We start from the raw sequence: 26,347 nt of genomic DNA, 5'->3' as shown, positions 1-26,347 counted from the left end.
ATCCACATGGGCCCGATTTAGACTTGACTTTATTTGTATGTGATAGAGAAGTTTATATTTCACCTGAAATTGGCTAAAAAGAGTGAAAAGATTCTGTTTTCCTCCTTGGCGAGGCCAATGACACGATGCCGTCCGTATCTATACCCTTGTGGAATGCTCCATTTCACAAACTGAGCCGCCAAAAAAAGCCTAAGTCACGCACAAAGCCCGATACCAGGAAATGCATTTAATAACAGCACAATAATGAGCGTCTGAGCTTTATTTTGTATGTGCACAAATGACAGCAAAAGGCAATAACGAGCATGAACTACAGACTTATGGTCGACTTATAAAAGATGAGCTCCGGAAACAGTTTGGCTCCGTCAGAAACACCGTCAGGTTTTAACAAAATAGACCGTCTGTAAAGGAGCTCTGACGCTTTACAAAGTGCATTGAATTGGTAAATATGAACACACAACAAACTCAGGGCTGCAGAGAACGTTCATGTTTTTAAGAGCAGCTCAAGTCCCACCTTTTTAGCTTAGCCTTTAACTGACTAATCTATTTATTTAATCCTATTATATAAAATGTATATATATGGGAGGTTGTCCCAGGCGCATTGTTTTAAATGTTGTAATCTGTAAAGCACTTTGTGATGCCTTTCAGTATGAAAAGCGCTTTATAAATAAAGTTTGATTGATTGATACTCGACTTAATTTAGATATATTGTACAGCTCTCCACATCACCAGCTAGTTTGTTGATGACGTTTGGAAGGACTGATCAAGCCAAAAGTGTGGTTTTCCTCTTTAGCTTCACCACCAGCGTCGTCTGTATTGTCCTTTTCACCAGTAGACCATAGATTCTTATTTTGTCTAAGTCGCTACTACCCACGTGACAACGCCGGGGTAGGTGGAGCCCCGCCTTTTAACCTCTTAACTCCCACCTGAGCGGATCACATTTTCTCCAGTTTGGCGTTACCCTAATCAAAAAGCTTCTTGGGAAAAAAAAGCACCAACACAGCCACAAAGAAATTAGAAGAAAACAAGGATGTAAACGCAACAAAAAAATGACAAAGACTGAACAAAAAATTGACAAAAATGTAGCAAAAACTCAACAAAAAATTTGACAAAAATTCAACAAAAAATTGACAAAAACTGAACAAAAATTTGACGAAAACTCAACCAAAAAGTGACAAAAATTCAGCAAAGATGTAACAAAAAGTCAACCAACAAGTGACCAAAAAGGTAAAAAAAAAAATGAGAAAAACTCAACCAAAAATGTGACAAAAATGTGAAAAAAACAAACAAAGGTGACACAACACAGCAACAACGCGGGGAAAAAGATATGTTTTGCGGGTCTTCTTTCAAATGAGGTGCTACACAGGCCTATAGCCAAAGAGGACCGCATGCATTCGGTTTGGGCAGGTGGTCAGAGGTTTTAAAGGACACTGAGATCATGTTCTTACCTGAGTTTAGACGAGTTGATGTGTACCTGTCTGGTCTTTGTGTGTGTTGGAGGAGAGACACGCACATCCACAGGTCTAAACCAGTGGGCTGGACCCAAAAATCATCACAGTGAAAAAGTGAAAAGGAGATCCACACAACTGTACATGCTCATCTGTTTTTATTGTTCACACCGGTGTAACAGGCCAGAGTATACCCCCATCTGGACTACACCCGGGGTTAAAGGGGCCTAGGCCATTTCATACCCCGGGTATAAAATGGCCAAGGCCAAAATATACCCCAGGGTATATTATGGGCTAGGCCATTTTATACCCCCCCAGGCCAGATTATACCCCCAATTATAGCAGTAGTTTAAGGTGATAGAGTGGGTTGTCCTTTAACCAGAAGGTTGGTAGTTCAAATCCATGCTCCTGCAGGTACAGGCTGTTGTTGTGTCCTTGGGCAAGACACTTCGCCTACCTATGCATGAGTGAGTGAATGAGTAAAGGTAGTGAGTGAGTGAGTGAGTGAGTGAGTGAATGAGTAAAGGTAGTGAGTGAGTGAGTGAGTGAAGGTAGTGAGTGAGTCACTCACATTCACTCACTACCTTTACTCATTCACTCACTCACTCACTCACTCACTCACTCACTACCTTCACTCATTCACTCACTCATAGGTAGGCGAAGTGTCTTGCCCAAGGACACAACAACAGCCTGTACCTGCAGGAGCATGGATTTGAACTACCAACCTTCTGGTTAAAGGACAACCCACTCTATCACCTTAAACTACTGTTATAATTGGGGGTATAATCTGGCCTGGGGGGGCAGGACACAGCCTAGGCCATAACATACCCCGGGGTATATTATGGCCTAGGCCATTTTAAACCCGGGGTATGAAATGGCCTAGGCCCCTTTAACCCCGGGTGTAGTCCAGATGGGGGTATACTCTGGCCTGTTAAACCGGCAGTGACGTTTCGTTGTCTTAGCCCTTCATCAGACTTAAAAAAAACAGCTCTGACACACCTGTTATATACATGGGCTGATTGTGTCATGATGATGATTGTGACAAAAGATATAAACATATGGAGGTGTGTACAGGCACAGCTGAACAGACGGTGGACCAGTGCTACCACAACATAGTGCAAAGAAACAATGAATGGCTGTGCCATTGCGATTGACTGCGGAATTGCGGGAAGCGAATGCAGAAATTGCAACTGTTCAAATTGCAGAAATTGCTTAATTTGCATAAACTGATTTGCATAAACTGGTAAAATGCATAAAATGTCATGTTGCATAAACTGTATAAACTGCATAAAGTGGTAAAATGCATGAATGGGTTAATTTGCATAAATTATGTAAATTGCATAAACGCTTTAAAATTCATAAATCCTAAATGGCATAAACTCTTAAGTTGCATAAACGCTTTAAAATGCATAAAGTGGTTAATTTGCATAAATTATTAATGTTGCATAAACTTTTATATTCCATAAACTGGTCAAACTGTTGAAATGGCCTCAGTGCTTGATTGGCAGAAGCACAAATGGCTGAAAGGCCTGGAGTCTCCCCATTGGCTGGATTCCCCCATACACACCAATGCAAAAATTTCAAACTCTCGTATAAAAAAACTGTAAATCTGCAGAAGGCCATTTTTTTCTCAAAACCCACAAGTTGCATAAGCTGAACATGCACAAAGTTCAGAAATTGCATAAAATGCAGAAAAAAGTGCAGAAAAGCATGGATTTGCGGCAGCCCTATTATAAGTCAACGGGAAAAATCTCCGACATTTTGGCCGATTGCGGAAAAAACGTAAGTTGCAGAAATCCCAAAAGTAATAGCACCCTTCTCCTCAACATGCGGAACGTTTTGATGCATAACTTGCATAAATTGCACAAAGCATGAAGGTGCTGAAAGCTCTAGAAAATCGGGAAAAAGATGGAAGAGGAATAATAATAAAGAACATGAAAACCAATAAGTGACTGCGGAAGAATTCCGTCAATTCATTCCGTCATTCAGTCAATCAATGACAAAAAAGTTACAAAAATGAGTTGAATACCCAACAAAAAAATTATGGAAAAAAATCTGATGACGTGAGGAAAAAGATCTCTCGGTTCAGGCGGGAGTTAAGAGGTCATTTTATACTCACTACTGCCACCTCAGGTCACACGTGTAACTGCACCTTCTATATTAAGCTCGTGCATGACGGCACTTCAGACCTGAAGCAACACCTTTCTGAGTGACAGTGCAGGATTTTAGAGGCAGTTGTGGTGAACAGGTCTGAGCTCATTCTACACATGAGGACATGGCTGGAACATGTAGGGGGAGGAAGATACATCATTTAAGTGTCCCTGTGGCCTATAGGGCGAAGACCCCGAAACGTCACTCTGCCGGTGTGAACAATAAAAACTGATCAGCATTTACAGTTGTGCGGATCTCCTTTTCAATTTCCCACTGGTCTTTGTGTGTGCCCTCAGTCACGCAAAACAAACAAACGGAGGTTGAAGTTGGAAGCGACCGAGCTCTTCCACGGGCACAGAGACCAGACGTATCTTCTCGTCTAAGCTCAGGTAAGAACATATCACAGTGTGGAAAAACGGGGGCCTGTTCCTTTAAGGCTGCGTAGGAGGAGATTGAGCAGCCACGTACATTTCACAGACAACTCGGGACCATTGCTATGATTGAGGCTGAAGGAAATGGAACACCGGAGATCTCTCTGGTTTTGGAGGACATGATCACGGCATGCACATGTATGTAGTAGTGAACTGAGCTGCACCATTAGCTTTTTATCAATAGAAATGCCCAAAATAAGTAGCACATTTCCACGTAAGGACACGCAGATAAGGCATTGAGAAAAGAGGACAACAGGCTCCAAAAACATTCAGCATTATTATTATTATTATTTACTATAAGTTATCATGCTGGGCGACGTCTCGGTCCTTGGTCTTTCACTGTCCATAGAAGTCTTGTGTCTTGTGAGCTGCTCTTCGTCTGACCCGTCACCTCGGACCTGTTTGCCATGGGAGACCCTACATAAAGCCCCTGACAACAGAGCTCCTCGGATCATTGGGGCACTCAAACAACCTCACCACGTTAAGGTAGCAGCTCACGGGGTTGGTCAGGCCCAGGACACGCTGGAGGGACTATGTCTCCGAGCTGGCCTGGTGTCGCCTCGGGGTCAGAACAGCTGGAGGAGGTGTGTGTGGATCGGGAAGTTTGGGCATCTCTGCTGAGGCTGCTGCCCCCGCGACCCGACCCCGGATAAAGAGGAAGAAAATGGATGGATGGACTATAAGTTATTTGTTTTGGTCGCTTGTGTTTTAAAATGTTTTAACAGCTCAGGAAAACAAATCACAAACAGTTCGCCAACAGCCACTACGTCAACACAGTGAAGAGTTCCTTTTCCTTCACAGTGACCCATGTGACGCCTTTCATATATGAGTCCACTTTCCCTGGACCGAAATGTCCCGCCAGGCAGGACCAAAGGCAGTGGTGGCATCGGTGCTGGTGGTAGGCTCAGGCAGGACCAAAGGCAGTGGTGCATCAGTGCTGGTGGTGGGCTCAGGCAGGACTGCTCTTCCAGCACTGGACCATCGGGACACACCCGGTCACTGTCACATGACCCGTCCCCTCCTCCCTCCCCTACACCCTCCCACTCAGGCCTCAGTGCGGGCACCTTCAGAGGGTCACTCATCAGAGGAACCTGTGACTTTTAGACACTCTCACGCAAATCCAGTGTTAGGGCGAGGGAGGAGGAGGCGGTTTGAGATGTTTTGATCGTTTTGTTTGTCACTCGTTACTGTGACTCGTAATTTTGCCGGCAGTTTGTGTCAAACAGCTTTAGTAACTTGGTTTTGTGCATCTGTTGGTTTTCTTAGTTTAGGCTCATTTTTGTTAACCTTGATAAGTTTTGTAAATAGTAGGGGGGCAAAGCTCTCGATTTACCGATCGATCTACGTTCCCGCCCTCACCTATGGTCATGAGATTTGGGTCATGACCGAAAGGACAAGATCGCGAATACAAGCGGCCGAAATGAGTTTCCTTCGCAGGGTGGCTGGGCGCACCCTCCGAGATCGGGTGAGGAGCTCAGTTACCCGGGAGGAGCTCGGAGTAGAGTCGCTGCTCCTTCACTTTGAAAGGAGCAGCTGAGGTGGCTCGGGCATCTGTTCCGGATGCCTCCCGCGGGAGGTGTTCCAGGCATGTCCTAGTGGGACAAGGCCTCGTGGAAGACCCAGGACACGGTGGTGGGACTATGTCTCCGAGCTGGCCTGGTGTCGCCTCGGGGTCCCCCCAGAACAGCTGGAGGAGGTGTGTGTGGATCGGGAAGTTTGGGCGTCTCTGCTGAGACTGCTGCCCCCGCGACCCGGCCCCGGATAAAGCGGAAGAAAATAGATGGATGGAAGTTTTGTAAATATCCACTTTTGTCGGTCTACTTTGTTAAATTTCATCAAATAATGACAGCTTTATATTTATCTTTAAGCATCTTGGTTTTGTTGCTACCTTTAACACCTGCTGAGCAGCTCGAGGACAACAGCATGTTTTCCCATCAGCCCCTTCCATCGGGCCCTCCCCCAGCCCACGGTGACCACAATCCCCACTTTGGGAACCACCAATCTCTTAAATTGAAGCTCAGACGATAAACAAGTGCCAGGCTCAAACTTTGTTCTTTGTGCGATTGTAACGTGGGCTTTTCTCGTAAAACTTGAAACGACGATCAGTTTCTCACAAACTTATTGTTTAATTTGGTTTGTTTCTTTGTCTGTTCATTTGTTGTTGTTAAAGCAGCTCATGTTGTTCCTCCAACACCAGATGGAGGCTCTACATTCCTCATGAAAATAAACTTCTCGGCCCAATCCAAAGAACAGCAGCGTAAAGGATCTGGAGTCACATAATCCGGTCTCACTCCGGACTGTGGGGGCAGCGGTTCTCAACGTGTGGGCGGGGACCCCGAAGTGCGTGGGGTCATTGTGAGTTTTCCCGGAGAGATGTGGATGGATGTTTCTGGATAAACCGTGAGATCAGTGCTGAATCCGCAGAAACCGTGAGCCTAAATGTGTCCTGGGGCTTTAAGATTGCGTCTTGTTTTTCTCCGAGCGCTTTTCACGCTCCGTTTGGCGCGTGCGTCCGTGCGTAAAGGGCGCGCGCCTCCTCCTGTGTACGTGCCGTGCGTCACACCGCTGTGACGCAGCGGGGTGTGTGTGGGTGCGCGCACGCGCGCCTACGTCAGCGCGCCGTTGGTTCCAGATCAGATCAGAGCGGATCAGCCGTTACGACCCAGCGCGAAGGAAACGCGGCCAAAACGCATCGGAACCGGGCCGAACCGAGCCGCAGCGGGCCACACGGGACTGAGGACACGCGCGGGAGACGGAACCGGGCGGACCCGCGGCGGAACCGAGCGCGGGTTATTAAAGTCATACCGGAAATACGCGACGGAACCGCGGCGCGGAGGCAGCCCGGGAGCAGCGCGCCTCGGCCGGCTTCAGGGCGGACGCAGAGCCGCTGCGGGATCACACCGGGTCCAAGGCGGACTTTAAAGCTTCGTTGGTTTTGTTTTCAGGCCCAGCCCGGTCCAGGTCCAGGTTCTGGACTAGATTAGACTCAGTTTAGACTCGGTGGACCCAGCACGGCCCGGGCGAAGAGCAGAGGTGGGTAACAGACAAAGTACTCAAGTCAGAGTAACGTTACTTTCAACCCCTTTTACTCAAGAGAAAGTACTGACCTAAGTAACTACTCAAGTAAGAGTAAAAGTACTTGGATAAAACCTGACGCTGCAGGTGAATGAGGAACTTTAAACATGTAGAGACACCAATTTGAAACTTCTCACAATCCTGAACTTATATCAGATCTGAATAAGTTTATCCCTTTAGTTTGTTGTAAACTCATGAGAAACACCGAGCCTCTAATTCTGAAGCATTTGTGTCACTTCCATGAACCGAGTTTAAGCTTTTCTGTGACCGTGGAAAGTGACCCTAAAGTTGTGAAATGTGCCGATAAGAACTGGGACGTTCCAAATGTCCAGAAGGCCTTTACATAAGTGCAGATTTTGTCCATGACTTAGTTTGATGGAGAACATCTGATATAAGGAATAATCATTGAAGCAGCAATGTTACTTTTATTCCTTTTTTTCGGTTCGTGACGTAGATCGAGGGAAAGTTCTTCTGACTCACATGTTTTTGTCGAAGCTCACGTGACCTCAGTGCAGAGATAGAGGGACAGCTTTGCTCCTTTGGTACAACATGGTCGTCACGGCAACAGTTTAGAAACGTTTACCTCTACGTATGTCACTTCCTGTCTGTGTCCAGGAAGGAAGTGAAACGATAAACATCAGAAAAAGTAGAAAAGCTCAAATAAAATGTTGTAAAAAATGCATCATTTGGACGATCGTCGACGTGTCAGACAGGATTTCTTTCTTCCACAGTTTTTTAATTTATTTTTTCAAATTTTTTGATTTTTTTTCCTCATATTTTTCACTTTTCTTCTTCTTCCTATTTTTTTGTCCACATTGTTATTATTTCCAAAGTTTTCCCCAAATATTATATATGTATATAATTTTTCCCATATTTCCCATAGATAGACACAGGCGGCATCTCTGGAATCGCCCATATATGGTCATGTTTGAAAACAGTTAAGGGGGAAAACAATTTGGAGAAAAATCTAAACTTTCTCTAATTATTCAAAAACGATTTAAACAAATGCCAAATTATGAATATAGTTTTCTACTAAATAATGATACAAAGACATGGAGAGGAGCAAAGTGGTTCAACAGCCCATAAATACATAAATAACGGAGAATGCTAACATGATGCTATATGTTAGCATGACGCTAGCTACAACTGCCGTTTTTCACTTCCTCTGAACAATCTGCTGTGAGAAAACATCCATATGGCCCGAATCACACTGAACTTTATCTATGTGATGAATATGTTTATATTTCGCCAGAAAATGGCTAAAAAGAGTGGAATATTGTGTTTCCCAAAACATTCTCTTCTCCCCCTCGGCAAGGCCACGCCCCTTCTATGATGCGATGCGTCTGTATTTATAGAAGGTTACGCTGGGTCGACACTGCACGATTTTGGCCGTCTCGAACGATCTCTCTTGTCGTGGGGAAAATCTAAGGTCGTTGCTCTAAAAGTGAGGAAGGCCAGTCGCAGTGACTCGTCAACACCAGAGTCATGAGCAACCAGGCCTGAGCGGATCCGACTCCTTCTGTCAAAACAGCGGCACAAACGACTCATTTCATGGCCACAGCCCCGCACGAAACAGCACAACTTTACATCACCAAAGGTTCAGCCACATTTCATCCACATACAGAGTTTAGCGGCTCTTTCCGAGTTTGGAGACGAACTGTTCAGCTTCACCTCGCCTCTCTCCGCTTTCTCGTCTCCTTTTCTAATTAAATCCACTGAAATACGTCTCGCTTCTTCGTGTCGCCGACTTTTATCTCCATGTGACAGAACTATAGCCAGTGTAAGGCTTCGTAGTAGCAGTAAGCTAGCACTGCGGTGTTGTGACATTGTTGACACTGTTGACCAATCGGGACACGCATGCGTTTTCCCACGCTCACAAACAGGCCATATGTCCATTCTGGAGGAGCACAGAAGGGCCACTGGCTCTAGGGCCACCGGTCTGGCCTCTCACGTTACCTTACCCTTACACCCCGAAACAGAGCTTTACCCAAATCTAAAAAAAAGAAAAGCATCCAAAAACAAAAATGTGCTGGAAAAGCAACAAAAAAGTGACAAAAACACAACAAAATGTGATGAAAACGTGACGACAAAGTGATGAAAAACAACAATAGCATGAAAACCCCCCCCCCCGAAAAACAAGAGACGAAAAAGGGACAAAAAAGTGACGAAAACACGCCCAAAAGCCACAAAAGAAGTAATGAATAATGAAAAAGCAACAAAAACATGACAAAAATGCAGCGACAACGTGACAAAAAGTTACCATCACTTTTCTAGATTTTACTTTCAAATGAGGCGTTACAGAGTTGCTCTCCAGTGGAGAAGCTTTTAGATTTGGGCAAAGCCGAACGGGAGAAAATGCTTTCGGTTAAGGCGGGGGGTAAGAGGTTGAAATATGTATTTGTGGAAGTGTCACATTTACGCTAATTTGGGCCAGGCTGGCCAGAGTCCAGGGCTGTTTCAGTCCCAGTCCGGCCCTGCTCACCAACACAGGCCTGTCTTTGCTGATCTGGGGTCAGTTTTTGAAGCCGGAGGTGAAATGAGGTTATAAAACATCAGCTGTTCAGACTCGTGTCGTGTGTCGCTCTTACGATTCTCAGTCGTTATGTGTGACCCCCAGACGTTCTGTAATCGCACTGAATCCACTCGTGTTGTGTGGACCCCCCCATTCTATATAAAATCATTAAGACTAACCTTAAGAATGTTATTAGACAAAATAAACCACACAGCGTACACCAGTCATTACAGAGATATCAACCATAAAGCAGGTCTGAAACATGCGTTCTGACCATCACCATGGTTACCACAATAGGATCAGGAGTGACCTTCAGTTCTGCCGCAGATGGAGAAGCGACGATCCGACTGCCCCGCGCTGCCCCCTGGCTGGAAGAAGGAGGAAGTGATCCGGAAGTCCGGGCTCAGCGCCGGGAAGAGCGACGTCTACTATTACAGGTAAGCGCCGCGGCAGAGTGGTTAGATGATGTTTATTCTCTGACGTTTTGTCGCTTTGAGCCAGAGCCAGATTTTTTAGCTCAAATAACTCAAGTTATTTTCCCTATACATGCCTTTCAGTCATGTGACCTTTGTTGTTTTGGCAGCCATTTTGAATACCGAAGTAGAATAATGCAGTACTACAACATGTAACAATATCTCAGGATGAAAATGAAAGACGACTGGTCGACAGTGGCATTTTGATTTACTCGTAATCATTGTTCATGAAGAAAACAGTAAAAACACATGTTTATTTGAAGAAACCAGTGAGTCAGTGTTTAAGCTGCTCAAAACGTTAGCATGCTACCGGTTAGCATTTAGCTTCAATTGCTCAGCTCTGAGCTGTTACTGTAGTATTTCCTCAATGTTCATAGATGTGAGCCACACATGTGTTTATCGTGTTGAAGCCATTAACAGTTGATTGATGACAGTCGCTAACCGGTAGCATGCTAACGTCTTGAGCAGCTTAAACACTGACTCACTGGTTTCTTCAAATAAACATGTGTTTTTACTGTCGACAAACTGTAAAAATCAGAGAAAAGTTTTCTGTCTCCTCTTTGATGGGTTAACTCAGTCTTCAGAGTGAAGCAGATCTTCCTGTAACTGTAGCTGCTACACCTGCCTGATGAGCCACATCTGCTGCTTCTTCACATAAACGTGCGTCTCTGGGGCCGAGTTTTTACTGTTTTCTTCTTGAGCGATGATTCCGAGTAAATAAAAATGACTGTCAATCAATTGTCTTTTATTTTAGATTAGAGATATTATATATATTACATGTTGTAGTACTGCATAATTCTTTTTATTTATTTATTGAGCTTTATTTAACCAGGATATAGTCCCACTGAGATTAAGAATCTCTTTTTCAGGGGCGTCCTGGCCCCAGAGGGGAATCTATTGTACATGTTTTTAGTGGTAGGGGAAACCGGAGTACCCGGAGGAAACCTACGCAGACACAGGGAGAACATGCAAACTCCACACAGAAAGGCCCCGTCCAGGTGGGAATCGAGCTGTGAGGCGTCAGCGCTAACCGCTGCGCCACCGTGCTGCCCATTCTACTTCAGTATTCTATACGTGATGTCATTGGAAACCCATGTATTGTCTAATGCAGTCATTCCCAAAGTGGGGTTCGGGGACCCCTGGGGAACCTAAGAGGCACTTCAGGGGGGCCTCCAAAGGTTGTCCAAACATAATTTATCCAAAATGAATGGGTTTAAGATGATCTTAATATGTATTTGTTGAATTGTAGAAAGTATTCAGCCAGTGTTTGCATTTTTTAAAATGTAAAATAATCTGAATTTTATGATGAAAACCATTAGATCATCTTTGAAAAGAGTGAATACATATTGTTGGGGGCCCCGTGGGAACTTTGGATCGATGAATGACTGGTCAGATGTAATACTTTATTTATTATACCCAAAGTAAGTTGTGTCTCATTGTATTTCATGTTTAAGTACTGTTCGAACAAAGCTATTTCTGTCATTTTTTCAGTAATTTCGTTAATTGCAATATTTTCCTTCCTCAATATATGGAACTTTAACTGTTGTTATCGTGACAGGCCGACACATCATTATTTACATTTCATTGCTAAAAACAACAGCACTTTTGTCCATTTTATGCTTATAAAAAGACATTAGTTCTCTGTTCCACTCTTGGTCTTCGGGTGAGTAAACACAGTAGAAAGAGGGCGTGGCTCCGTGAGACGCAGGAAGTAACATCAGCGCGGTTTCACTTTGACTCACGGTTTCGAGGAAATGCTTCATGTTTTATGAGAAGCCGCAGAACCACGTCCTCCGTCCGGTTATTCCGACCTCAGACACCGACCTCTGAGGAACGAATCAAACTGAGCTGACTGATCCCACGGACTGGAACATAACCAGTCACTTTAATGCATCAGAGTGAAGCAAACCATCAAAACAACTGCATTTACTTTGCTCTGTCGCTCAAAATGATCATTGTCCTGAACAGCCGACAAAAGAAAAAAAAATGCTTTCCTCATTTTTCCCCCGCAAATTTTTTCCCCATTTTTCCACCTTTTGTAAATATCGATTTGCAAATCTTCCAGAAGCAGTTTATGACCTCGTAGACTTTGATAAACTCTCTCTGTTTCAGCCCGTCGGGTAAGAAGTTTCGCTCGAAGCCTCAGCTGGTGCGTTTCCTGGGCAACGCCGTGGATCTGTCCTACTTCGACTTCAGGACGGGGAAGACGATCGCGGGGAAACACAAGAGCAAGACGAGACAGCGCCACGAGCCGCACAGCAAGGTACCACCGATACCACCACTTCACTACTGTAGTACCACCGATACCACCACTTCACTACTGTAGTACCACCGATACCACCACTTCACTACTGTAGTACCACCGACACCACCACTTTACTACTGTAGTACCACCGATACCACCACTTTACTACTGTAGTACCACCGATACCACCACTTTACTTCTGTAGTACCACCGACACCACCGCTTTACTACTATAGTACCACCGATACCACCACTTCACTACTTTAGTACCACCGATACCACCACTTTACTACTGTAGTACCACCGATACCACCACTTCACTACTTTAGTACCACCGATACCACCACTTCACTACTTTAGTACCACCGATACCACCACTTTACTACTGTAGTACCACCGATACCACCACTTTACTTCTGTAGTACCACCGACACCACCGCTTTACTACTGTAGTACCACCGATACCACCACTTCACTACTGTAGTACCACCGACACCACCACTTTACTACTGTAGTACCACCGATACCACCACTTTACTACTGTAGTACCACCGATACCACCACTTCACTACTGTAGTACCACCGATACCACCACTTCACTACTGTAGTACCACCGATACCACCACTTTACTACTGTAGTACCACCGACACCACCACTTTACTACTGTAGTACCACCGACACCACCACTTTACTACTGTAGTACCACCGATACCACCACTTTACTACTGTAGTACCACCGATACCACCACTTTACTACTGTAGTACCACCGACACCACCACTTTACTACTGTAGTACCACCGATACCACCACTTTACTACTGTAGTACCACCGATACCACCACTTCACTACTGTAGTACCACCGATACCACCGCTTTACTGCTATAGTACCACCGATACCACCACTTTACTACTGTAGTACCACCGACACCACCACTTTACTACTGTAGTACCACCGATACCACCACTTCACTACTGTAGTACCACCGATACCACCACTTCACTACTGTAGTACCACCGATACCACCGCTTTACTGCTATAGTACCACCGATACCACCACTTTACTACTGTAGTACCACCGATACCACCACTTCACTACTGTAGTACCACCGATACCACCACTTCACTACTGTAGTACCACTGACACCACCGCTTTACTACTGTAGTACCACCGATACCACCGCTTTACTACTGTAGTACCACCGATACCACCACTTTACTACTGTAGTACCACCGATACCACCACTTTACTACTGTAGTACCACCGATACCACCGCTTTACTACTGTAGTACCACCGACACCACCGCTTTACTACTGTAGTACCACCGATACCACCACCACTTTACTACTGTAGTACCACCGACACCACCACTTTACTACTGTAGTACCACCACTTTACTACTGTAGTACCACCGATACCACCACCACTTTACTACTGTAGTACCACCGATACCACCACCACTTTACTACTGTAGTACCACCGATACCACCACTTTACTACTGTAGTACCACCGATACCACCACTTTACTACTGTAGTACCACCGATACCACCACTTTACTACTGTAGTACCACCGATACCACCGCTTTACTACTGTAGTACCACCGACACCACCGCTTTACTACTGTAGTACCACCGATACCACCACCACTTTACTACTGTAGTACCACCGACACCACCACTTTACTACTGTAGTACCACCACTTTACTACTGTAGTACCACCGATACCACCACCACTTTACTACTGTAGTACCACCGATACCACCACCACTTTACTACTGTAGTACCACCGATACCACCACTTTACTACTGTAGTACCACCGATACCACCACTTTACTACTGTAGTACCACCACTTTACTACTGTAGTACCACCGATACCACCACCACTTTACTACTGTAGTACCACCACTTTACTACTGTAGTACCACCGATACCACCACCACTTTACTACTGTAGTACCACCGACACCACCGCTTTACTACTGTAGTACCACCACTTTACTACTGTAGTACCACCGATACCACCACTTTACTACTGTAGTACCACCGATACCACCACTTCACTACTGTAGTACCACCGACACCACCACTTTACTACTGTAGTACCACCGACACCACCACTTTACTACTGTAGTACCACCGACACCACCGCTTTACTACTGTAGTACCACCACTTTACTACTGTAGTACCACCGATACCACCACTTTACTACTGTAGTACCACCGATACCACCACTTCACTACTGTAGTACCACCGATACCACCACTTTACTACTGTAGTACCACCGACACCACCGCTTTACTACTGTAGTACCACCGACACCACCGCTTTACTACTGTAGTACCACCGATACCACCACTTTACTACTGTAGTACCACCGATACCACCGCTTTACTACTGTAGTACCACCGACACCACCACTTTACTACTGTAATACCACCGATAACACCACTTTACTACTGTAGTACAACCGATACCACCACTTTACTACTGTAGTACCACCGATACCACCACTTTACTACTGTAGTACAACCGATACCACCACTTCACTACTGTAGTACCACCGATACCACCACTTTACTACTGTAATACCACCGATAACACCACTTTACTACTGTAGTACCACCGATACCACCACTTCACTACTGTAGTACCACCGATACCACCACTTTACTACTGTAGTACCACCGATACCACCACTTTACTACTGTAGTACCACCGATACCACCACTTTACTACTGTAGTACCACCGATACCACCACCACTTTACTACTGTAGTACCACCGATACCACCACCACTTTACTACTGTAGTACCACCGATACCACCACTTTACTACTGTAGTACCACCGATACCACCACTTTACTACTGTAGTACCACCGATACCACCACCACTTTACTACTGTAGTACCACCGATACCACCGCTTTACTACTGTAGTACCACCGACACCACCGCTTTACTACTGTAGTACCACCGATACCACCACCACTTTACTACTGTAGTACCACCGACACCACCGCTTTACTACTGTAGTACCACCGATACCACCGCTTTACTACTGTAGTACCACCGACACCACCACTTTACTACTGTAGTACCACCGATACCACCACTTTACTACTGTAGTACAACTGATACCACCACTTCACTACTGTAGTACCACCGATACCACCACTTTACTACTGTAGTACCACCGATACCACCACTTTACTACTGTAGTACAACTGATGCCACCACTTTACTACTGTAGTACCACCGATACCACCACTTTACTACTGTAGTACAACTGATGCCACCACTTTACTACTGTAGTACAACTGATACCACCACTTTACTACTGTAGTACCACCGATACCACCACTTTACTACTGTAGTACAACTGATACCACCACTTTACTACTGTAGTACCACCGATACCACCACTTCACTACTGTAGTACAACCGATACCACCACTTTACTACTGTAGTACCACCGATACCACCACTTTACTACTGTAGTACCACTGTCTACAGACGGGATCTCATCAGAGGAGGGGGCGGGGCTTCGCCGATGGGGAAAATACAATTTAACAGGCTAATGCTAACAGCTTTAGGGAAAATACATACAACAGGCTAATGCTAACAGCTTTAGGAAAGTACAACAGGCTAATGCTAACAGCTATAGGAAAATACAACAGGCTAATGCTTACAGTTATAGGAAAAATACATACAATAGGCTAATGCTAGCAGCTACAGGAAAATACATACAACAGGCTAATGCTAACAGCCATAGGAAAATACAACAGGCTAATGCTAACAGCTATAGAGAAAATACATACAACAGGCTAATGCTAACAGCTTTAGGGAAAATACATACAACAGGCTAATGCTAACAGCTTTAGGAAAAATACATACAACAGGCTAATGCTAACAGCTTTAGGAATATACAACAGGCTAATGCTAACAGTTATTGGAAAAATACATACAACAGGTAATGCTAACAGTTTTAGGAAAAATACATACAACAGGCTAATGCTAACAGCCATAGGAAAATACAACAGGCTAGTGCTAACAGCTATAGGAAAAATACATACAACAGGCTAAAGCTAACATCTTTAGGGAAAATACATACAACAGGCTAATGCTAACAGCTTTCGGAATATACAACAGGCTAATGCTAACAGCTATAGGAAAAATACATACAACATTCTAATGCTAACAGCTTTAGGAAAAATACATACAACAGGCTAATGCTAACAGCTTTAGGAATATACAACAGGCTAATGCTAACAGCTACAGGAAAAATACATACAACAGGCTAATGCTAACAGCTTTAGGAAAAATACATACAACAGGCTAATGCTAACAGCTTTAGGGAAAATACATACAACAGGCTAATGCTAACAGCTTTAGGAAAGTACAACAGGCTAATGCTAACAGCTTTAGGGAAAATACATACAACAGGCTAATGCTAACAGCTTTAGGAAAGTACAACAGGCTAATGCTAACAGCTTTAGGGAAAATACATACAACAGGCTAATGCTAAACAGCTTTAGGAAAAATACATACAACAGGCTAATGCTAACAGCTATAGGAAAATACATACAACAGGCTAATGCTAACAGCTTTAGGAAAGTACAACAGGCTAATGCTAACAGCTATAAGAAAATACAACAGGCTAATGCTAACAGTTATAGGAAAAATACATACAACAGGCTAATGCTAACAGCTTTAGGAATATACAACAGGCTAATGCTAACAGCTATAAGAAAATACAACAGGCTAATGCTAACAGTTATAGGAAAAATACATACAACAGGCTAATGCTAACAGCTTTAGGAATATACAACAGGCTAATGCTAACAGCTATAGGAAAAATACATACAACAGGCTAATGCTAACAGCTTTAGGAATATACAACAGGCTAATGCTAACAGCTATAGGAAAAATACATACAACAGGCTAATGCTAACAGCTTTAGGAAAGTACAACAGGCTAATGCTAACAGCTTTAGGAAAAATACATACAACAGGATAATGCTAACAGCTTTAGGGAAAATACAACAGGCTAATGCTAACAGCTATAAGAAAATACAACAGGCTAATGCTAACAGCTATAAGAAAATACAACAGGCTAATGCTAACAGCTATAAGAAAATACAACAGGCTAATGCTAACAGTTATAGGAAAAATACATACAACAAAAGCTTTAGGGAAATGCGGCACCAACGCAAGGAAAAAGATCCATTTAATTTAGACAAGTTTTGTAGCTCCTAGCATTTCAAATGAGGCGTTACATCGGCCTAAAAGCTGTGAACGTTTAGGGTAAAGCTGAACTGGAGAAAATACACTTAGTTAAGGTGGGGGACAACAGGCTTCACTTAGTTGGAAATGGAAATGTGGCGGTAAAGTCTCACTGACTGACCGCTGTCTCCGTCTCAGAGCGGGAAGCCCGACCTGAACACGGCGCTGCCCATCCGACAGACCGCCTCCATCTTCAAACAGCCCGTCACCAAGGTAACGGGTCACCCCAGCAACAAGGTGAAGAGCGACCAGCAGAGGGCGACGGAGCAGCCACGGCAGGTGAGAGGCGCCACAATACAGTCACCAAATGTATGTGAAACTTCTGCGTTTTCTGTCATTTTATGTTTTGTCCTAGGTTTAAATTTGTATTTTGTGACATTTTAGTTCCGAAGATTTGCACAGAGGGATTTTAGATCTGGTTTAGTTTATGAATAAAGTAGTTATTAGTGAAAAACACTGTAAAGCTCAATTCAAATTGTAATAATCGCTGACTCGTGGTTTGTAATAATCGCTGACTCGTGGTTTGTAATCGCTGACTCGTGGTTTGTAATCGCTGACTCGTGGTTTGTAATCGCTGACTCGTGGTTTGTAATAATCGCTGACTCGTGGTTAGTAATAATCGCTGACTCGTGGTTTGTAATAATCGCTGACTCGTGGTTTATAATCGCTGACTCGTGGTTTGTAATAATGGCTGACTCGTGGTTTGTAATAATCGCTTACTCGTGGTTTGTAATAATCCCTGACTCATGGTTAGTAATCGCTGACTCGTGGTTTGTAATAATCCCTGACTCGTGGTTTGTAATAATCCCTGACTCGTGGTTAGTAATCGCTGACTCGTGGTTTGTAATCGCTGACTCGTGGTTAGTAATCGCTGACTCGTGGTTTGTAATCGCTGACTCGTGGTTTGTAATCGCTGACTCGTGGTTAGTAATCGCTGACTCGTGGTTTGTAATCGCTGACTCGTGGTTAGTAATCGCTGACTCGTGGTTTGTAATCGCTGACTCGTGGTTTGTAATCGCTGACTCGTGGTTAGTAATCGCTGACTCGTGGTTTGTAATCGCTGACTCGTGGTTAGTAATCGCTGACTCGTGGTTAGTAATCGCTGACTCGTGGTTTGTAATAATCGCTGACTCGTGGTTTGTAATCGCTGACTCGTGGTTTGTAATCGCTGACTCGTGGTTAGTAATCGCTGACTCGTGGTTTGTAATAATCGCTGACTCGTGGTTAGTAATCGCTGACTCGTGGTTTGTAATCGCTGACTCGTGGTTAGTAATCGCTGACTCGTGGTTTGTAATCGCTGACTCGTGGTTTGTAATCGCTGACTCGTGGTTTGTAATCGCTGACTCGTGGTTTGTAATCGCTGACTCGTGGTTTGTAATCGCTGACTCGTGGTTTGTAATCGCTGACTCGTGGTTTGTAATCGCTGACTCGTGGTTTGTAATCGCTGACTCGTGGTTTGTAATCGCTGACTCGTGGTTTGTAATCGCTGACTCGTGGTTTGTAATCGCTGACTCGTGGTTTGTAATCGCTGACTCGTGGTTTGTAATCGCTGACTCGTGGTTTGTAATAATCGCTGACTCGTGGTTTGTAATCGCTGACTCGTGGTTAGTAATCGCTGACTCGTGGTTAGTAATCGCTGACTCGTGGTTAGTAATAATCGCTGACTCGTGGTTTGTAATTGCTGACTCGTGGTTTGTAATCGCTGACTCGTGGTTAGTAATCGCTGACTCGTGGTTTGTAATCGCTGACTCGTGGTTAGTAATCGCTGACTCGTGGTTTGTAATCGCTGACTCGTGGTTAGTAATCGCTGACTCGTGGTTTGTAATCGCTGACTCGTGGTTTGTAATCGCTGACTCGTGGTTTGTAATCGCTGACTCGTGGTTTGTAATCGCTGACTCGTGGTTAGTAATCGCTGACTCGTGGTTTGTAATAATCGCTGACTCGTGGTTTGTAATAATCGCTGACTCGTGGTTAGTAATCGCTGACTCGTGGTTAGTAATAATCGCTGACTCGTGGTTTGTAATCGCTGACTCGTGGTTTGTAATCGCTGACTCGTGGTTTGTAATCGCTGACTCGTGGTTAGTAATCGCTGACTCGTGGTTTGTAATAATCGCTGACTCGTGGTTTGTAATAATCGCTGACTCGTGGTTAGTAATCGCTGACTCGGAGTTAGTAATCGCTGACTCGTGGTTAGTAATCGCTGACTCGTGGTTTGTAATAATCGCTGACTCGTGGTTAGTAATTGCTGACTCGTGGTTAGTAATTGCTGACTCGTGGTTTGTAATCGCTGACTCGTGGTTAGTAATTGCTGACTCGTGGTTTGTAATAATCGCTGACTCGTGGTTAGTAATTGCTGACTCGTGGTTAATAATCGCTGACTCGTGGTTAGTAATTGCTGACTCGTGGTTAATAATCGCTGACTCGTGGTTAGTAATCGCTGACTCGTGGTTAGTAATCGCTGACTCGTGGTTTGTAATCGCTGACTCGTGGTTTGTAATCGCTGACTCGTGGTTAGTAATCGCTGACTCGTGGTTAGTTATCGCTGACTCGTGGTTTGTAATCGCTGACTCGTGGTTTGTAATCGCTGACTCGTGGTTAGTAATTGCTGACTCGTGGTTTGGAATCGCTGACTCGTGGTTAGTAATAATCGCTGACTCGTGGTTAGTAATTGCTGACTCGTGGTTAATAATCGCTGACTCGTGGTTAGTAATTGCTGACTCGTGGTTAGTAATTGCTGACTCGTGGTTTGTAATAATCGCTGACTCGTGGTTAGTAATTGCTGACTCGTGGTTAATAATCGCTGACTCGTGGTTAGTAATTGCTGACTCGTGGTTAATAATCGCTGACTCGTGGTTAGTAATCGCTGACTCGTGGTTAGTAATCGCTGACTCGTGGTTTGTAATCGCTGACTCGTGGTTTGTAATCGCTGACTCGTGGTTAGTAATCGCTGACTCGTGGTTAGTTATCGCTGACTCGTGGTTAGTAATCGCTGACTCGTGGTTTGTAATAATCGCTGACTCGTGGTTTGTAATCGCTGACTCGTGGTTAGTAATCGCTGACTCGTGGTTAGTAATCGCTGACTCGTAGTTAGTAATCGCTGACTCGTGGTTAGTAATCGCTGACTCGTGGTTTGCAGCTGTTCTGGGAGAAGAGGCTCAAAGGCCTGCGGTCGTCAGACGTCACAGAGGAGTCCCTCAGAGCCATGGACCTGCCCCAGGGCCTGCACTGTGAGTACGCCGCCACCAGGGGCCGCTCTGGCGCCCGCGTCAGCTAAACGCCGCCACAGCACAGGAGGATGGAAGGGCATCTGACGGTCTTGTTACGCAGGTATCGGCCCGGACCCGTCGGAGGACTGCCTGCTGTGGGCCATCGCGTCAGCGCTCCACCTAAGCTCCGCCCCCATCAGCGGGCAGAGCGCCAGCGCCGAGAAGAACCCGGGAGTCTGGATCAACGCCAGCCAACCGCCATGTCGGAGCTTCAGCGTGACCGAGCAGCACATCAGGTGCTGACCCGGACTAAACCCGGACTAAACCTAAACCTGGACTAAACCGAAACCAGGACTAAACCGAAACCAGGACTAAACCTAAACCAGGACTAAACCGAAACCAGGACTAAACCTAAACCCGGACTAAACCGAAACCAGGACTAAACCCGGACTAAACCTAAACACGGACTAAACCCGGACTACACCTAAACACGGACTAAACCTGGGCTAAACCTAAACCCGAACTGAACCAGGACTAAACCCGGACTAAACCCGGACTACACCCGGACTAAACATAAACACGGACTAAACCCGGACTACACCTAAACACGGACTAAACCTGGGCTAAACCTAAACCCGAACTGAACCAGGACTAAACCCGGACTAAACCCGGACTACACCCGGACTAAACATAAACACGGACTAAACCCGGACTAAACCTAAACTCGGACTAAACCTGGACCAAACCTAAACTCGGACTAAACCCGGACTAAACCTAAACCCGGACTAAACCCGGACTAAACCTAAACTCGGACTGAACTAGGACTAAACCTAAACACGGACTAAACCCGGACTAAACCTAAACACGGACTAAACCCGGACTAAACCCGGACTACACCTAAACCTGGACTAAACCTAAACACGGACTAAACCCGGACTAAACCTAAACACGGACTAAACCCGGACTAAACCCGGACTAAACCTGGACTAAACCTAAACTCGGACTGAACTAGGACTAAACCTAAACACGGACTAAACCCGGACTAAACCTAAACACGGACTAAACCCGGACTAAACCCGGACTACACCTAAACCTGGACTAAACCTAAACACGGACTAAACCAGGACTAAACCTAAACACGGACTAAACCCGGACTAAACCCGGACTAAACCCGGACTAAACCTAAACTCGGACTGAACTAGGACTAAACCTAAACACGGACTAAACCCGGACTAAACCTAAACTCGGACTGAACTAGGACTAAACCTAAACACGGACTAAACCCGGACTAAACCTAAACACGGACTAAACCAGGACTAAACCTAAACCCGGACTAAACCCGGACTAAACCTAAACTCGGACTGAACTAGGACTAAACCTAAACACGGACTAAACCCGGACTAAACCTAAACACGGACTAAACCCGGACTAAACCTAAACACGGACTAAACCAGGACTAAACCTAAACACGGACTAAACCCGGACTAAACCCGGACTACACCTAAACCTGGACTAAACCTAAACACGGACTAAACCAGGACTAAACCTAAACACGGACTAAACCCGGACTAAACCCGGACTAAACCCGGACTAAACCTAAACTCGGACTGAACTAGGACTAAACCTAAACACGGACTAAACCAGGACTAAACCTAAACACGGACTAAACCCGGACTAAACCCGGACTAAACCCGGACTACACCTAAACCAGGACTAAACCTAAACACGGACTAAACCCGGACTAAACCCGGACTAAACCCGGACTAAACCTAAACTCGGACTGAACTAGGACTAAACCTAAACACGGACTAAACCTGGACTAAACCTAAACACGGACTAAACCCGGACTAAACCTAAACACGGACTAAACCCGGACTAAACCTAAACACGGACTAAACCAGGACTAAACCTAAACACGGACTAAACCCGGACTAAACCCGGACTACACCTAAACCTGGACTAAACCTAAACACGGACTAAACCAGGACTAAACCTAAACACGGACTAAACCCGGACTAAACCCGGACTAAACCCGGACTAAACCTAAACACGGACTAAACCCGGACTAAACCTAAACACGGACTAAACCAGGACTAAACCTAAACACGGACTAAACCCGGACTAAACCCGGACTACACCTAAACCTGGACTAAACCTAAACACGGACTAAACCAGGACTAAACCTAAACACGGACTAAACCCGGACTAAACCCGGACTAAACCCGGACTAAACCTAAACTCGGACTGAACTAGGACTAAACCTAAACACGGACTAAACCAGGACTAAACCTAAACACGGACTAAACCAGGACTAAACCTAAACACGGACTAAACCCGGACTAAACCCGGACTACACCTAAACCTGGACTAAACCGAAACCCGGACTAAACCCGGACTAAACCCGGACTACGCCTAAACCAGGACTAAACCTAAACACGGACTAAACCCGGACTAAACCCGGACTACACCTAAACCAGGACTAAACCTAAACACGGACTAAACCCGGACTAAACCCGGACTACACCTAAACCTGGACTAAACCGAAACCCGGACTAAACACGGACTAAACCTAAACACGGACTAAACCCGGACTAAACCTAAACTCGGACTGAACTAGGACTAAACCCGGACTAAACACGGACTAAACCCGGACTACACCTAAACCTGGACTAAACCTAAACCCGGACTAAACACGGACTAAACCCGGACTAAACACGGACTAAACCCGGACTACACCTAAACCTGGACTAAACCGAAACCCGGACTAAACACGGACTAAACCTAAACCCAGACTAAACCCGGACTAAACCCGGACTAAACCTAAACCCGGACTAAACCCGGACTAAACCTAAACCTGGACTAAACCTAAACCCGGACTAAACACGGACTAAACCTAAACCTGGACTAAACCTAAACCCGGACTAAACCCGGACTAAACCTAAACTCGGACTGAACTACGGCTAAACTCGGACTAAACGTAAACCAGCACTAAACTAGGGCTAAACCAGGACCAAACTAGAGTTAAACTTGGTCTAAACCTGGGCTAAACCTGGATTAAACTAGGGCTGAAACATCTAATTGATAAATCAACAACTAATCGATTATTGAAATAGTCAACAACTATTTTCATAATCGATTAATCCTTTTCTGGTTTACACAGACCGAAATAGAGCGGAAATGACATTTTTTAAGAAAACTATTTTGGAATTTTACAATTTTAAAATTTTAAAGTTTTGAAATTTTAGAATATATATATTTTTTTATTGTTTTAATGTTTGTAATTGTTTTATTCTTACTGTTTTTATTTTCTGTGCAGCACTTTGGAAACTCTTGTTTATGAAATGTGCTATAGAAATAAAGTTGGATTGGAAAAATAAAAAGTGAGTCTAGAATGAAGTGTAATGTGGTATCTGTGTGTGGTCCCGCCGCAGGGAGCAGGAGCAGGTGGTGGACCGGGCGCGGCGCAGCCTGGAGGAGGCGCTCACGGCGGACACGCTCGCCCGCATCGCACAAACCAACCGTGAGACCGGCGTCAAGGAGAGGAGGGCACGCTGACCAATCACAGAGCAGCGTCAGAGCGGCCAATCACAGGTGAGAGTCCGGATCACACCCTTTTATTTCAGTCGCTCTCCGGAAGCTGAAGCGGCTCGACCGTGTTCCTCTGTCCCGTCGCAGCGTAAGGCACGTGCAGCTAAAGGCGCAATGAGGACAGTTCCTGCCAGACAAATACATCGGATTATATGTTTTATTTCACTTTGCTTTTACATATTTTATTTTTGTGAAGGTGTATATAAATAAATCCAATTTCCCAGGAAAGCCACAAGTGTCAGCTCTCAAATACTTTTTGAATTTTGACACAATTGCTGAATTCCCAGAAAAAGGACCTCCAGAGGCTGCAGTTGTGCATAAACCTTCTGTCCGGCCGACCCTAAACTGTTCACTGAAGCTGAAGCAGAAACGTTTGCGTTCTGGCCGGCCAGGCTCGTGCTGTTCTTTCAAAATAAAATGTCTAAATCAGGGGTGCCCAAAGTGGGGCACACTTTTTGTTGGTCCGCCAGAGAATCACGTACTTTGGCGCTGTGTGTGGTAAACACTAACTCTCTTCCATTCATTCTCGATGGTAAATATGGATGCAGTACACCTTTTGACCACCAGCGTCAAATTGGGGCCGCTGTTTCACTCCTTTCGCAAAGTTAAGGAAACACTGTTGTGTGTCTTGGTATTTATCAATCACAGAGCGTTGTAGTGTCCAACTTTTATTGCAAAGGTTGTTGACGTCAACATCAGTATATGTTAAAAATTGACTTGATGCTGAACTGACACTTTCAAAATAATCTAATGTGGCATTTTCTTTGAGTGAACGAATGAGGTAAAGTTACTGTAGGTGCTGTAGATACAGGTGTTTTTTTCCACTAAATTGCTACAATTGTTGATTTTGTTTTACTAAAATTAAGCTTTTGCCGTAGTTACCACTTGTTGTAATACAGCATGTTATTTGCATAGATAGAATCAAATGCAAATGTGGGCTATCCAAAAAAAAAAAAAAAAAAAACTTTATAATTTGCAGTTATATGTGTTTTTCGTGCTTGACATCGGCGTGTTTCTCCCGCGACTCAGAGGCACTTTTTAATTTTTAATTAAAAAAGTTTAAATGGAAAGTCCATTAGAGCAAGGAACTTCCGGGGAACCCCATTTCCTTGGGGCTTCACGAAGATTCGAGAACAAGGAGGCTTCACTTGGTCCATTTAGTCCAGTCTATGTTCGTTCCTCTGGTTTTTGGCCCTTCAGAATAAACTCCTCAGTCACTCCCCTCTGTGTACTGTACTCTGACCATCTTTACTTTTGTGTCTCCTCAGGACCTGCAGCGCCACCTACCGCCTTAACCCAGAACCGCACCAATCAGACCAATCCCCGAGACGAGCCCCGCCGCCCGCCGCCCACCGCCCGCCACCCACCACCCACCTCCCGCCGCCCCGAGAAAACGAGCAGGATTCAACTGGAAACGAGCACAAAATAAATCGCGGCACTTCCTGTGTTTACCGTTCACAGAGGAGGGAAGAGGAAAGAGACTGACGAGGAAGGGCTTTTATTCTGAAGGGCTCCTGCAGAGTCAGAAACAAACATCCGCCAATGGATTAAGAACGTCGGAGCGTCTTATTTCAAGTAGAATGAGGTTCATTACGACATTTTTAAGCAGAACTCTTAGACTATTTGATGTTTTGAAGGATTTTTCAGAGGGATTTTTCAATATCTAACAGGCTCTGTGTTACTTCCTGTTTGGAAAAACTACTTCCTGTCCACATTTTATTGCAAATTAAAAACAAGATAAGGTCTAAAAAAAAAACAGAAGAAAGCTTAAATAAATGCCAAGTGTGTTTCATAAAAGTTAACTTAGATTGTGACGCTACAGTTGTTAGCGTCAAAATTAGCGTTAGCCTTTAGCTTCGGGGCTAAAAAAGCTACAGGACAGTTTTTAACTTTTAACTGCTTGTTTTCTGACTGTTAAAATGTTACTTTCTTT

The 26,347-nt window shown here is 44.8% G+C and overlaps 1 protein-coding gene across 2 annotated transcripts; it reads left to right on the top strand.

Moving 5' to 3' along the window:
- Nucleotides 1-6,625: 6,625 nt before the first annotated feature.
- LOC306983124 (methyl-CpG-binding domain protein 2-like) lies at nt 6,626-25,863 on the top strand. 2 transcript variants are annotated; one of them, XR_013794262.1, is made up of 9 exons: nt 6,626-7,060; nt 9,942-10,051; nt 12,200-12,350; nt 17,759-17,899; nt 20,757-20,847; nt 20,948-21,122; nt 24,258-24,417; nt 25,683-25,762; nt 25,816-25,863. XR_013794262.1 is itself a non-coding variant. In XM_079582858.1 (8 exons), exons 2-7 carry the CDS (start codon nt 9,942-9,944, stop codon nt 24,379-24,381), a joined length of 792 nt encoding a protein of 263 aa, XP_079438984.1. In that variant the 5' UTR covers nt 6,626-7,060; the 3' UTR covers nt 24,382-24,417; nt 25,683-25,802. The 2 variants fall into 2 exon arrangements, 1 of the variants encoding a protein (XP_079438984.1); XM_079582858.1 differs by lacking the exon at nt 25,816-25,863 and having other exon boundaries at nt 25,683-25,802.
- The last annotated feature ends 484 nt before the right edge of the window (nt 25,864-26,347 follow it).

The sequence above is a fragment of the Gobius niger genome (genome assembly GCF_951799975.1).
Source record: "Gobius niger genome assembly, chromosome: 2".
Lineage (NCBI taxonomy): Eukaryota > Metazoa > Chordata > Actinopteri > Gobiiformes > Gobiidae > Gobius > Gobius niger.
The sequence above is the reverse complement of the archived record's forward strand: the minus strand, read 5'-3'. Positions and strand labels throughout refer to the sequence as shown.